The sequence below is a fragment of the Macrotis lagotis genome, chromosome 4 (genome assembly GCF_037893015.1).
Source record: "Macrotis lagotis isolate mMagLag1 chromosome 4, bilby.v1.9.chrom.fasta, whole genome shotgun sequence".
Classification (NCBI taxonomy): Eukaryota; Metazoa; Chordata; class Mammalia; order Peramelemorphia; family Peramelidae; genus Macrotis; species Macrotis lagotis.
This window is the reverse complement of record NC_133661.1, coordinates 191,506,292-191,520,789: the sequence shown is the minus strand read 5'-3', so window position 1 is coordinate 191,520,789 and position 14,498 is coordinate 191,506,292. Positions and strand designations below refer to the sequence as shown.

Here is a 14,498-nt window from a genome sequence, read left to right as displayed (position 1 = left end):
AAAAAAAGAACTCAAAAACAGAATGGAAAAGGATATACAGAAGTTCACTGAAAAAAACAATTCCTTAAAATTTAGAATTGAGCAAGTGGAAGCTAATGACTTCATGACTCATCAAGATACAATAAAAACAAAGTCAAAAGAATGCATAAATAGAAGAAAATGTGAAATATCTCATTGGAAAAACAATGGACCTGGAAATAGACTGAGGAAAGATAAAGAATTTTTGACCTTCTTGAAATTTGAATTTGAGGAGATGCCAATCAATTGGGGAATGACTGAACAAGTTGTTGCATATCATTCTGATGGAATATTATTGTGCTCTAAGAAAGGCTAAAAAGAAATATGCTAAAAGAAAAACCTAGGAAGACTTATATGAACTGATAAAAAGTGAAAGAACCAGAAAAACATACACAGTAATAGCAATATTGTATCATGATCAGCTGTGAGTGACTTAGCTATTCTCAGTGATACAAAGATCCAAGACAATTCTGAAGGACTTATGATGAAAAATTCTATCCATCTCCAGAGAAAGAATTGATTCAAAGAATACTTTTTTCCAACTTTATTTTTCATGGGATTTTTTGGTTTGTTTATTCTTTCACAACATGAGTAATCTGGAATTGTATTTTTCTTGATTGTCTTAGTGAAGCTTTTCTTAGTGAAGGGGAAGGGGAGGGAGCAAAGAAAGGAGTAAATTCAGAATTCAAATTTTTTAAAAAAGAAACTTTTTACATGTAATTAGGAAAAAAGGAATTATTATAGATGCCCACATAATGTAGTTTCTTATAATTGTTTATCAGAGAGTTGCAAAGTTCTATGCAAGTGGTAAAAGAATGAATTAGTATTTATACAGGGCCTTCTAAATGCCCGACATTATGCTAAACACTTTTACAAATACTTTCTCTTTGATCCTCACAATATCCCAATGGGGTAGTTACTAGTATTAGCCTCATTTCACAGTTGAGGAATCTGAGGCAAGTTGAGGTTACATGATTTGCCTAGGATTACACACCTAGGAAGTGAAATTAAGGCCAGATTTGAACTCAGGTCTTCCTCATTTCAGGCCAAGTGCTCTTTCCACTATGTTATCAGGTAAGTCCTGGAGAGAAATGTTATTATCACTTAATTAAGGGTTCAAGGAAAGCTTTATGCAGAAGTTGACTGATGGCATGTGTAACCTGTGACATTCCATGTCATGAAGTAGAAAGAGAAGAGGGATTCCCTGAGAAAACCCACATTTGTCAGAAACCCATATTAGGGACACTGAGTGCAACTGGAAGTGGAACTGACCAGCTTGACATGTCAGTATTCAGAGCACACTGCTAGATTTCTGACTGTTTGCTAAAACACTATGGAAGGCACCAAGATCTCTTATTCTGAACTTCAGCTTTGGACTGTGGACTAACAAAAGGAGGTGGAGGTCAGTGCTGGGATCCAGGTGATCCAGAGGAAAACTAACCAGAGAATGACCAATCCACTCAAAAGTTCAGGAGGAAATATAGTCTGACCCATCCCAGTTCAGAAAATAAGATTCTAGAGGTGAGTAAAATTGGAGATAGTAAACATTATAAAGAATTCTTAATCCAAAAGTATAATCTAGAATAAGAGAATAACTCTATAATTACCGCAAACTCCAAAGAAAACATAAATTTTCCACAGGGACTATATAAATATCTAAAAGGATTGACTCAAAAGCTAAATACATTTAAATAAAAGATCTGGAGAAAAAATTAGAATAATAAAAAGCCTAAAACAGAAAGTAAAAAATGCATGACTTCATGAAAATTAGAATAATCAATGAAAAATAAAAATCATGATATAAGAAATATTTAAATTAAAAATTAAAATAGATCATATAAAAATACAAATAAATATAAGTATAAAAATGGCTGATCCGAAGAACATGTCAGGAAACATCTGGACACTGTTTCAAAAAAATCATAAATGTAAGCTATTCAGACCTATTAGAACCAGAGAACAAAGTACAGAGAAAATCCATTGATCACCACTTGAAAGATACTCCAAAAGGAAAAATCACAGGAATAGCAAAATTTGTCAAATAAAAAGAAAATACTTTGAGAAGCTCATAAGAAAAGTTCAAAGACCAAGAACCTACATTTGGGATCATTCAGGACCTGGTCATTTCAAACTCAAGCAAGGGATCAAAAATCTACCATATAACAACAGTTAAATAACTAGCAATTACATAATGGCTTTAAGGTTTACAAAGTACTGTACTTATATTATCACAGTTGATCCTCACACCAAAACTATGAAGAAAATTATGTGTGCCAGCACAACAGGCCCATTAAACTATGAATTTCTCACAGAGGGTATTTTTCTTTTTTTGTGTATGTTTGTTAAGCTTGGCTTTTACTAAGACTGTTAGAGCAAAGTTTCTGTCTTCTTCTACCCAGGGAAAATATAGAAAAGGATTTTATAAGGTAGATGAAGATAACATTTAATATTGTGACCATCCTCATTCTTAAAATGAGAAATTATTTTGGATTTCACATTTCTGTTTGATACATTTTACAGAACTGCTATAGTAAGATCTTGGTGAAAACTGTTTTCACCGTTCTTTTCTACTGCATCATAAATGTTCTATTTGTCTGCTATACAATTGATATTCAGAAAGTCATGTAGAAAATTGGTTTGTAAGAATTACAGATATAAATGCTATCAATAACATATGGTTACTTAACTTCATTAAATATTGAGTTCTGAATGTCATTATGAATATTTAAAATATATACTTTCCTTCTCTGACTGCATTGGTGGAAAGTGTCTTACTATTGTCATTATTTATCAGGTGATTGCTGCATTTGCAACTGAGGAAAGCAAAGGAAAAAATTAGCCAAAGGAAAAATTATCCCTAATCTAGCACAGCTTGATTTTTTGTGACTGAAGAACTAAGTCTGAGTGAAAGGATGTGGGAATGAATGAAATAATGCAACCTAGGACATAGATGGTTAATCTAAACTCCCCAGACTTGTTCCAGTATGACCTTCTGACTGGAAGGAACAATAGGCTTTCCTTGTTGTCTCTATCAAAACAAAAAAGTAGCAACATTGTTGCCAAATTTTTGTACAGTTTAAATTGTGTAGCTGAAGGAAACTTTAAGTCATTTTATCTTCTCATTTTATAATTGAGTAGTAAAGTGACTTGTTTAGTGTCACATAGCTGACAACAATAATAATTACTAGCATTTATACAGTGTTTTAAGGCAGTGGGATCAAACTCAAATAAAAATAGATCTCTACAGACTGCCTGTAAATGTACAAAATCTCAGGATGACATTATGTTGTACTGCATTTTAATTTATTTTGTTAAACATTTCCCCAGTTATATTTTCTTCATGTTGGACTGCATTTTGGATTTTTCAGGGGCAAGTTTGAAACCTGTGTTTTTAAAGTTTGCAAAGCACTTTGCAAATATCCTGTTTTTACCCTCACAGCAACCCTGGAAGGTTAATGCTTTTATTATTCCCATTTTATAGATGTGGAGACTGATGCACACCTTCTCCCCCACCCCCCAGCTAAATTCTTCAATCCCTTTTCATTTCTGTTGTTTGATTTTACTAGCTTCCTTCAAGTCCCATTTAAAAGTTTATCTTTCATAGGAATACTCTCCCAGTTCCCCTTAATTCTAGTACCATTTCCTTACTGATTGTTTCCAATTTATTCTTGTTTGTACATAGTTATTTAAATGCTGTTTCCTCCATTAGATTGTGAGCTCCTCAAGAGCAGGAACTACCTTTTACCTTTTTTGGGGGTATGTGTCCGCAGCACTTAGCAGGAAGACAGTAGGTGTTTCATAAGTGTTTATTGGGTGACTTATAGCATCAGTGACTTATAGCATCCTTTTCAACCCTAACATCCTATGATCCTAGAGGTCACTTGTAGGTCATTGTAATTCTCAGCTAGGCTAGAAGACTTCTGTTCCACAAATGGCCCTCTTATGCCTTTAACAACTCCATAGGACTTAATTCATACATGTTACTACTGATCAAGCCAAGTCCTTAGGTGTAGAAGAAAAATAGAATTGTTTCCTACAAAACCAATGTATCTCTAAAGGAAGGAGAAGGAACACTGATTAGTGTAGTTGAGGGTGAAAGAGGCTTCTCTCCCTACATTACACTGAGAAGTGAGTGGCCTTGGCACTCTGACATATACTTTCGGCACTTCCCTGGGGCCCAGTTCTGGGACTTTTTCTTAGCATATTTTCTTGCCTGGTAGTAAAGCACTGTAGTGGTTCATTTCTGGAACTTATTGTGGATTTTAGGTTTATTTTCCATGTATACTGCCTGGTGATTTTTACTGAGTCTGTATCATTGCAGGTTCTTGATGTCCTTTGCTCTCTCTGTCTCTGTAATGGGGTCGCAGTAAGAGCCAACCAGAATCTTATCTGTGACAACCTGCTACCCCGAAGAGACTTGCTACTCCAGACCCGGCTGATTAATGATGTGACAAGGTAGGGTTTGTTTAGCTGAGCATCATACTTGACCTTGTCTGGACCACAAAGGGAGGGAAAAAAAACTTGGCCTCTCCTTCCTTGGAATTTATATAGGAGGACAGCATTCTCAATCTTCTGTGCTCCCAATGCAGATCACAAAAGGAGCTAAGTAAGCATCCCCTAGTGCATCCAAGCATGTTTCTGGCTTCTTCTAGCTTGACCATTTTATATTAACTGTTTAGAAACCCTATTTGGGTTGAAAAATTTAAAAGAATAAGTTAATATCCTATGAGTTTAAGAGACTTTACATGAATATAAAAATTTATTCTTTAGAGTTCTCAGTAATTCTAAGGAACCACAAAACAAAATAATTTATATTAGTAAACTATATGGAAATTTATAAAAACTGTCAGGTAAATAATAATTCTTTTAGGTGCTTGACAAAATTATGAAATCCAGCAATAAGCTACTTGATTATCAGTTATTCTATATTCTATGTGTAAGAGTCACTTCCTAGTTTAACCCCAGGCCCTATTTATTCCTAACCACTACTGGCTAAATGGTCAGGCTTGTTTTCCTTTTGTTAGAAAAGGACTAGAAAAAAAATTCCCATCATAATTGCACTGAAAGGATATAGTTACACAGTTACATGTAGAGGAAATTACACTTAAGTTGACTTAAGAATGAAGAAATATGCAAATTCAATTCAGACATCTTCAGCTAAAGAAAATTACTTAAGACATTATTTTCCCCCTAAGATGAAAAAAAAGATTAAATATCCTTTCTTCTGCCTTATTCTACCTCTACTCCTAGGAACAACATATAAAACATTTTTAAATATGGAAAGATAAAACTGATTTTACTGGGCCCAGATTTTCAAAAACAAGTTTGTCCATTATTATCAGCATTATCCAATTTCCAGAAAAGTCCAGGAATATATAGAGGATTTGAATATCCTAGATGAAAGGCACTTCTACCTCAATTCAGGCTTTAGACTCTAGAAGCTTTTATATAAATAGATAAATTATAACATGTGAAGTATTATAATCTAAAAATTAAAGCCATTACCAAGAACCTTCTCAAATTATAACTGAGTTTTAGGTACTAATTCCATTAATCCTAAAAATAATCTCTATTTAAGAATGTAGAATTTCAAACCAGTATAGCTAAAAGAAAAGTCAACCCTTTTATAGCAGAAATGATGAAGTCTGTAATGGTGCAGAGAGTCAACATAAATTTTTATTTTATATTTTCAAATGGAGGAGGTATTGCTAACCACTAAGCCCTAAGGTACCTACAACTTCTTCTTTTCAGTAATAATATAATTTTTAAAATGTCCCTTTTATAGTTACAACATGACCATCCCTTTCCTTCTTTCCTTTTCCTTTTCCTTCTGTACTTCAGTGTTCTTCAGGATCTGTGGTTGTTACCTGATTTTTACATTCTATTTCAGCATTCGGCCAAATATTTTCCTGGGAGTTGCTGAAGGCTCAGCTCAGTACAGGAAGTGGTACTTTGAGCTTATCATAGATCAGGTGGATCCTTTCCTAACAGCCGAACCCACACACCTCCGAGTAGGCTGGGCTTCTTCACCAGGTTATGCTCCTTACCCTGGTGGTGGAGAAGGTTGGGGAGGCAATGGTGTTGGTGATGACCTATACTCCTATGGCTTTGATGGGCTTCATCTGTGGTCTGGTAAGTATCCTTTCCAACGCAATCCTGTGCATTCAGTTATTTTCCCTCATGTTACATTTGGGGAAGGAGTCTCTCCATTAACTTTCATGTCCTTTCAGTCCTTTCTAGCTAATAGGGAGTCAGAAAACATAAATTTCCTTTACAACTTTACCATCAAGTCACTGAAACTGGACAAGTTATTTTTTTCATAACATTTTCTGTCTAAATGGAAAGATTTGCCTCTGCTTTCTCATTACTCCTAAGGATATGTCCAAGACAGTTAATAGTTAAAATATATGCTTAAAATTTTCATGCCCAAATTTACTTTTGCATGTATAGCAACCTATTCTGGGGTCTCAATCAGGTCGATGTTAACCAAACTAATGCTTCTGTTTTGACGATTATATTGGCCCTACCTACAGGCTCTCTAGCCTTTCTCAATATTCAAATGTTTCCAGGTCTTCATCATAGGTAAAGGTGTATAAATCAAACACATTATATTTTGTTAAAGACAAACAGCTCTACTTCCCTTGTGTTTCTAATTAAAAACATATGGATGCTACTTCAACCAATAGCCTAGTATACCTACACTTCTAAGAATTAAGCCATGAATTGACCATGACCTAGAATTTGCAAAAAGATTTCTAAAGGGATATTTGAGAGACATAATTTAATGCAGTTGTTTCCAGACTTTTTTAATTATACAACCCTAGCTGTAAAATTTTAGAAAAATAAAATTTGAGCATGTACTCCCAATAGGCATTTATTTGTTTTATTCAGAAATTATATGCATGTACTATTGAATTAATAATATGAGTTAAAAATTCAGATAAAATTGACATCCTTTTAAGGATGAGATAAAGATGAAATAACAAAATCAGTAGGGACCTACTAGAATTTCAGTTGGGAAATGATATGATCTGACATGCACTTAAGAAAAATTACTTTGATAGCTCTATGGAGTATTAATTGAGGAGAGGAGAGTCTTGAGGCTTAAAAGATTGATTTGGAAGCTGTTGATCAAGTAAAAGGTGATAAGGGCCAAGCTACTAGCTATTATGTGTTTAGAGAGAAGGAACAGATAATACCAATGGTGTAGAGAGATGAGAAGTTTTTATAACTGACTAGTCTAGATAAAATGGGTGAAAGAGAATGAGGATTTGAAAATGACATCTAGATCCTCAACTGATGATACTTGAAAGACTGGTGATGCCTGATACCCTTGATAGTAACAGCAATATTTGGAGGAGAGTTGGGTTTTGGGTGAAAGATAATGTAGACCTATGATGAAACTCATAAACCATGCATATTTGTTCATCCTTTGTGACACAGTCTATCTTATCCACAACAAAAAGGGGGAAAGAATTTATGACTTTCACTCATAAATTACTGTTTTGGAGAGCAAAACACACTCTCTGAGATATGCCGCCAAGGTGAACTGGGGAACATGAAGGTTACATGCCAGGTCAGGAGAAAAAAATTTTCTCATTGGAACCTATATAGCTGCTCTGAGATTCTGAATAGCAATTAGTCTATAAGTTGGGAGCTTTTACAATAGGGAAAAGGAGTTCTGTAGGGGATCATGGGTTACTTCAATGAAAAGGTTTGCCTATGTGAGTTAACAAGTTAACAGATGAGAACCATATAACACACCTTGTTTCCCTTTTTCCCTTAACTGTCAGGAAATTCAAAACTAAATTCAATAATTAACTCATCTCAGGTGCCTGGTAACATTTTTACATCCTTCCCATTGATTTTTTTGTTTTTACTTTAAAATTGTCTTGTTTTATATTATGTTTAATATTGCAAGCTATTTGATATCCTTTTTGGAAGTAGGCACAACATAAGGAACCATCATGTTATGGTATAAAGAATATTGAACTAAGAATTAAATGATTTAATTAATCTCTGTTACTTACTGGCTCTTATTACCTTAGTACCATGATTTCAATTCTCTAAACCTCAGTTCCCTCACCTTTAAATCACAGAAAAGGAGTAGATAATTTCTAACATTCCTTCTGATTCTAATGTCCCACGATGCTGTTCTCCCAAGGATGTTTGGGATGGGAATGAGGTCTTTAGTGTACTGAGTCTCCTAAAAAATAGTTGAATATATAAATATTTCAATATTTCTGTCTGCTTAGCAATGTAGGAATTCCTTCTGATAATACAAATAACCATCTACCCATGCCTTCCCATCTGGTATGACTCTCATCTATGTCCTCCCATAAGTTCACCAAAGGGCTTCCACTGATTCTATCATGGACCTTTTTAACCTTTTTTTTTTGCATACCAAATGAGCATGTACACCTTTATATCTATTGTCCCTCGCTCTCATGTGACAAGCCCAATTTTTTTATCTAGTCATACCTTTCAATAAAGTTATCCATTACATATTTCTTCAAAATTCCTCATTTGAAATGCCTCCCATTTGCCTTTGAGAAATCTTGAATGATCATAGAAATATAGAACTTAGAACCATACAACATAAGTAGAAGAATTCTAAAGTTTCAAAGATTAGTCTTTGTTTTCAAGAGAAACATGGGATTAAAAGAAATGTATAATTTACCAAAGACAATCTCATTTTTCCTTTTTTTCTGTTCAACTATGGACCAATCTAATCATTCATTTGTACTGTCTGTCCCCAACTATATCTATTAATGGATGGATTCTTTAAATTGTCCATCTAGCTTTATACTATGATCTGGGCAATATGCATTCTTGGCTTTTATTTTTGGTTTTTTGAGCATGGATAGTGAAGTCAATCTCTTGAGTGATTATGGAGCTCATTTAGGAGTGTTCCTAGGCTTGATATAAATCAGTTAAATGTCATCTGCCTTTGCCTTCCAGTTGAAGAGGGAATGCCTCTTCAATTTGAATTCTCTGCTGGATCATCGCCATGACCATGGCAGATAGGTTTCATAAGCATATGTCTCCCTATTTTATGCCTCATTTAATATTAATAATAAAAGGAAAAATATTCTTTTATATATTTCAGGGAATTTTATTTCATTTTGACATATGTATAGGAGAAAATTTGTTAGAGAAATGCCTTTAAAGAATATTTTATTCTGGCAAATAAAATACTTTATTATTCTCAACAAACAATAATAGTGTGAGGTCTTCTATTGTCTAAATTTAAGTGTCAGTGGTATGATTGTAAAGATGTAGTCTGCACTGTGGATTCACATTTGTAACATTCTGCTTGTTCTCTTCATATGCTTTCATCAAGGAGGCATTAAATGTAGGAATAGGTAATTATCAAGAACATTTTATATAGATGAGAGAGTAAGTAAATGGAGCATTATTTATATTTTCTTGATCACCTCTTTTTGAAAAGCAATAAGGCTATGAACATGCCTCTAGTTTCCTCCTCTCTTACATGTATCTTATGAATTGATCCCTGCCCAAATTAAGGGGCAGAGCCAAGATAGCTGTAGGAGAAGGGCCTTTCTCAGGTGCTCTCTCCAAAATATTTCAAAAATCTTAAAATTATGACACTTACTAAATTTCAAGAGACAAAACCCCATAGAAAGATCTAGTAAGGCAATTCTCCAGCCCAAGATAACCTGGAAAATAGTAGGAAAACTCTGTTCCATGGGGTTAGTGGGGCAGCCGGCCAGAGTGAAGGAACTTCAGCCTCCCAGAAACAGCCCCAGGGTGCCTAGGAGCCATGGCTTCCGGCAACAGAAGCAGTTGCCTGACCTTCACCCCAGGGAACACCATTCATAACTTGGAAGATCAGCAGGGAGACCTCTGTCAGAGCTAGCGTGAAGCCCAGGCCCTCAGCACGGTCATGGCACTCTGCAAAGCCAAGGCCTTTATTGTGGTCATAATGGCCAGGGCAGCCCAGATCCAAGAAACTGAAGCAGGCCTGTGGAGTCTATCCAGCAGGAGCCTCCAAGCAGCTCTGCCCTGAGTGCTCAGCCCAAGGAAGGCAAGGGAGTGGAGTGAGACTGCCGAGGTCTGTCCTCTGTCCCTGGAACAGGACTCTGGGGCTCTGACCATATTCATATGCTAATCACAGTCAAGGCCCCCTATAGAATGGCAGAGGGGGTGCACTTGTGCTCATTCACAGACCAGGAGAGCAGTCAGAGCCTCACACACTGAGGTCTTTGTGGGGGTGTCCCAATAATATTCAAAAGCTCATGGAATGGGGCGGCTAGGTGGCATAGTGGATAAAGCACCAGCCTTGGAGTCAGGAGTACCTGGGTTCAAATCTGGTCCCAGACACTTAATAATTACCTAGCTGTGTGGCTTTGGGCAAGCCACTTAACCCCATTTGCCTTTATAAAAAAAGCTCAAGGAACACCCCAAAACCAGGTATAGGCTGGGGAAATGAGTAAACAAAAAAAAAGGAACTTGACCATTGACAATTACTTTGTCTATGATCCCATGGAGGATCAAAAGACTCAATCTGAAGATGAGAAAGTCCAAACTTCTGCATCTAAAGACTCCAACAAAAATTGGAAATTGGACTCAGGCTATGACAGAGCTCAAAAAAGATTTTGAAAAATCAAGTAAGGGAGATAGAAGAAAAATTGGGAGAAGAAATACAAGAGATGCAGGAAAAACATGAAAAAGAATTCAGCAGCTTAGTCGAGGAGATCCAAAAAAATGCTGAATAAAATAACATGTTAAAAACCAGTTTAGATTAAATGTATAAAACAGTTCAAAAAGTTATTGAGGCAAAGAATGTCTTAAAAATAAGAATTAACCAGATGGAAAAGGAGATAAGAAAGCTCTCTGAGGAAAACAAATCCTTCAGATGTAGAATGGAGCTAAAGGATGCTGCTGACTTTGTGAGAAATCAAGATACAAGAGTTCCACACCAAAAGAACAAAAAAATTAGAAGAGAATGTGAAATATCTCACTAAAAAAAACAACTAATCTGGAAAACAGATTTAGGAAAGATAATTTTAAAATTATTGGGATATCTGAAAGTTATGATCAGGAAAGGAGCCTTAACCTCATATTTAAAGAATTTCTACAGGAAAATTGCCCTGATATCCCAGAAGCAGGGGGTAAAATAGAAACTGAGAAAATCTGCTGATCTCCCCCCAAAAGAGATACAACCCCCCCCCCAAAATACCCAAGAATATTATAGCCAAGTTCCAGCACTCCCAAGTCAAAGATAAAATATTACAAGTAGTCAGAAGGACACAATTCAAATATCATAGAGCGGCAGTCAGGATCACACAGTACTTAGCAGCAACTACATTAAGTGCTCATTGGGCTTGGAATATAATATTTCAGAAGGCAAAAGAGCTTGGAATACAATCAAGAATCAACTACCCAGAAAAACTGAACATTCTCTTCCAGGGGAAAAGATGAATTTTCAATGAAACAGGGAAATTTCAAATGTTCCTGTTGAAATGACCAAAGCTAAACAGAAAGTTTGATCTTCAAGTACAGGAATCAGGTGAAGCATAGAGAGCAGAGGAGAAGGGTAAATTATGAGGGACTTAATGATGATGAACTGCATATATTCCTGCATAGAAATTTGATACTGATAATACTCATATGAACCTTCTCATTTAATAGAGCAGGTAGAAGAAGCTTTTATAGATGAAGCACAGGAGAGAGCTGAATTTGAAGAGATAATATATTGTAAAAATGGAGTCAATGGGTGAAAGGGAAATGTATTGGGAGTAAGAGAAAGAAGGAGAGGTGGAATAGGCTAAGATATTTCATGTAAAATTTTTTTTTGCAATAATATGGAAGGGGGAAGGTGAGGGAGAATGAGGGAAGCTTCACTCTCATCAGAAATGGCTCAGAGAGGAAGCAGCATACACCCTCAATAGGGTATAGACATCTAGAGGAAAAAAGCGAGAAGGGGGATGGGGGTAGGGGGGTGATAGAAGAGAGGGTAGATCATAGGAAAGAATAGTCAGTAGTCAGATATAATATGTTTTCTTTTGTACTTTTTTCAAGGTGCTAGGATTGAGGGGCCTGTCCAGGACCAAGGGGCTGGGTGGTTGCTGGGTCTCTGGGGTGGTATGTGGGCTCTAGGCCTAGGGCCAGTGCTTTGTCTGCTGTGGCACTCAGCTTCCCTACAGCATATTTTAGAAGAGGGACAAAGTGAAAGGAGAGAGAAAATATAATAGATGGTAGTGGGGAGGAATGGATGGAGGGAATTACAAGCAACAACAGCAGCTGTGGAAAAATATGAAAGTAACTACTATGATGGACTTATGATAAAGAAAGTGATCCACTGGAGACAGAGCTGATGGTATCAGAACAAAGACTGAAACACATTTTTTTCTTTCTTTTACTTTATCTCTCATGAGGTTTTATATTTTTGTGGGGGGAGAGGTATTATGTTTACTCTTTTTTTTATGTTTTTGCAAGGCTAATGGGGTTAAAGTGTCTTGCCCAAAGCCAAACAGCTAGGTAATTATTAAGTTTCTGAGGTCAGATTTGAACTCAGGTACTCCTGACTCCAGGGCTGGTGCTCTATCCACTGCGCCACCTAGCCACCCCTGTGTTTACTTTTAAACAAGAATATTTTAGTAATGTGTAAATTAAAAAAAGAAAGAAAAAAAGGAATTGTTCCCTCCTCACTCAAAACTGGATTCTCCTCCAACATAGATGCTTTCTTTGAATACTTGTTCTAGTCTAGCTGCTTTACCCATCTTTACTTTTTCCCCTTTGGAGTGATTTCCACTTGCTAATACTAATGGGACTATAGGGTTTATTAAAATTAGTCATTCTACTGACTGTAATGATGGAGTTTATTAAAATTCTGACATATCATTTAAGTTTTTTATCTGTTGGTTGTTCTTCCAGATTCATCATTAGATGTCTTTGAAATGACTTTATTTAGTTGGGCTTTTTACATTCTTTTCCTTCATATGATTCTCTTTTCTGACGTGGTATGGCTCATAATTTTGTGTCATCCTCTCAAGTAAGATTTTACTTAAAATTAAAAAAAAGAAAAAAGATTTTATATTCTAAACTGGCATTGTCCTTGGCTCTTGGGCAAATGTATTACTGACCAAATCTTTTGTTAAGCCCTTTTTTTCTAACTTTGGCAACTGTTCCTATATCATAAAATAAATGTTTATATAATAAAATCTGTGTCAAAGTCTTTTTATTCATTCCTTTTCCATTTTTTCATTACCTACAACTTCTTAGATCAGGATAGAAATTTTTAAATGTGTGATATTTTTTCTCATTCTTATTTTCTCTTCTATCATTATAACTGATTTTAGTCTTTCCCTTCATATGCCAGTAACCTTGCTTATAGATTGCTGATTCAAGATTAATTTCCACATGAGCAAGGAAACATGTTCAGTTCATTACATAGAGTCAATAGAATTTTTTCATTATGCTTGCCGTGTTTAGCATCTTCTTATTGTTTCCTTGAAGAAAATATTTATTGTCTAAAGCAAAGAGTTTGTGTAAGTTTGGAATTTTTTTGATTTCCTTGATTCTTTAATCCTGTCACATTTTTCAGCAACTTTTTTATCTTTTTATCTCTTTTCACTGACTTCATTGAATATCAAAGTGCAAGTTGATTTAATTTGGAGTGTCTTGTCAAATTCTTCATAAAATTTTTCTGTCTCATTGTCTTGTTGGTACATAAGCTGAAATTATTTTCCTGATTGCCTCTTGGCAAATATTTATTTCTGCAATATGAGATAATCAAATGTTCCATGATTTTTTTTCATTGTTTCTGATTGAAAGAGGTCTATCAGATTCTTAATTACCTCAACATGTTTGAATTATCCTTCCTTCATAGGTAATTCTATGTGTTTCTAATACAGGGGGTTCTTAACTTAGGAGTTCATGAATTATTTTTATAAAAAAAATTTCTAGAACTGCAATTAAGTTGATTTTCATTATATGTATTTTATTCTTTTAAAATATTATTTTGAGAATAGATCCACAGTCTTCACAAGATTTTCAGGAGTCCATAATATAAAAAAACAATAAAATTTTGCTCTAAAGGTATGTCTGCTTATTGAAAATGGAAAAACATGTCATTAATAATAATAATAGCTAACATTTAAACAGCTCTTACTATGTATCAAGCATTGTACTAAGTGCTTTATAATTGTTAACTTATTTGATCCTTACCACTACCCTGGGAGATGGATGGTATTCTCTCCATTGTACAAGTGAGGAAACTGAGGCAAACTGAGGTTTGAAACTTTCCTAAGATCACTTAACATGGAAATGTCTATGGTTGAATTAGAACTTCTCAAATCCTGATTTCAGTCCCAGTGCTCCATTTACTTTGCCACCTTGGTGGAAGTGACATGTAAGGAACTGAAAGCAGGCCATGGTGACTGGGACCTGAGGATGAGGCCCAAATGAGGTCATCTTTGTAGAAAAAGCACATCTGCAGTATCTAGAAGACAACA

The 14,498-nt window shown here is 35.3% G+C and overlaps 1 protein-coding gene across 12 annotated transcripts in view; it reads left to right on the top strand.

The window, feature by feature from the left end:
- Positions 1 to 14,498, top strand: part of RYR3 (ryanodine receptor 3) — an 833,777-nt gene that overhangs the window by 385,884 nt on the left and 433,395 nt on the right. For all 12 annotated transcript variants that reach the window (XM_074235022.1, XM_074235021.1, XM_074235020.1 and 9 more), the window contains 2 exons: positions 4,340 to 4,473; positions 5,909 to 6,150. In XM_074235022.1, the coding sequence (XP_074091123.1) occupies positions 4,340 to 4,473; positions 5,909 to 6,150 (376 nt within the window). The remainder of the gene's footprint in view (positions 1 to 4,339; positions 4,474 to 5,908; positions 6,151 to 14,498) is intronic.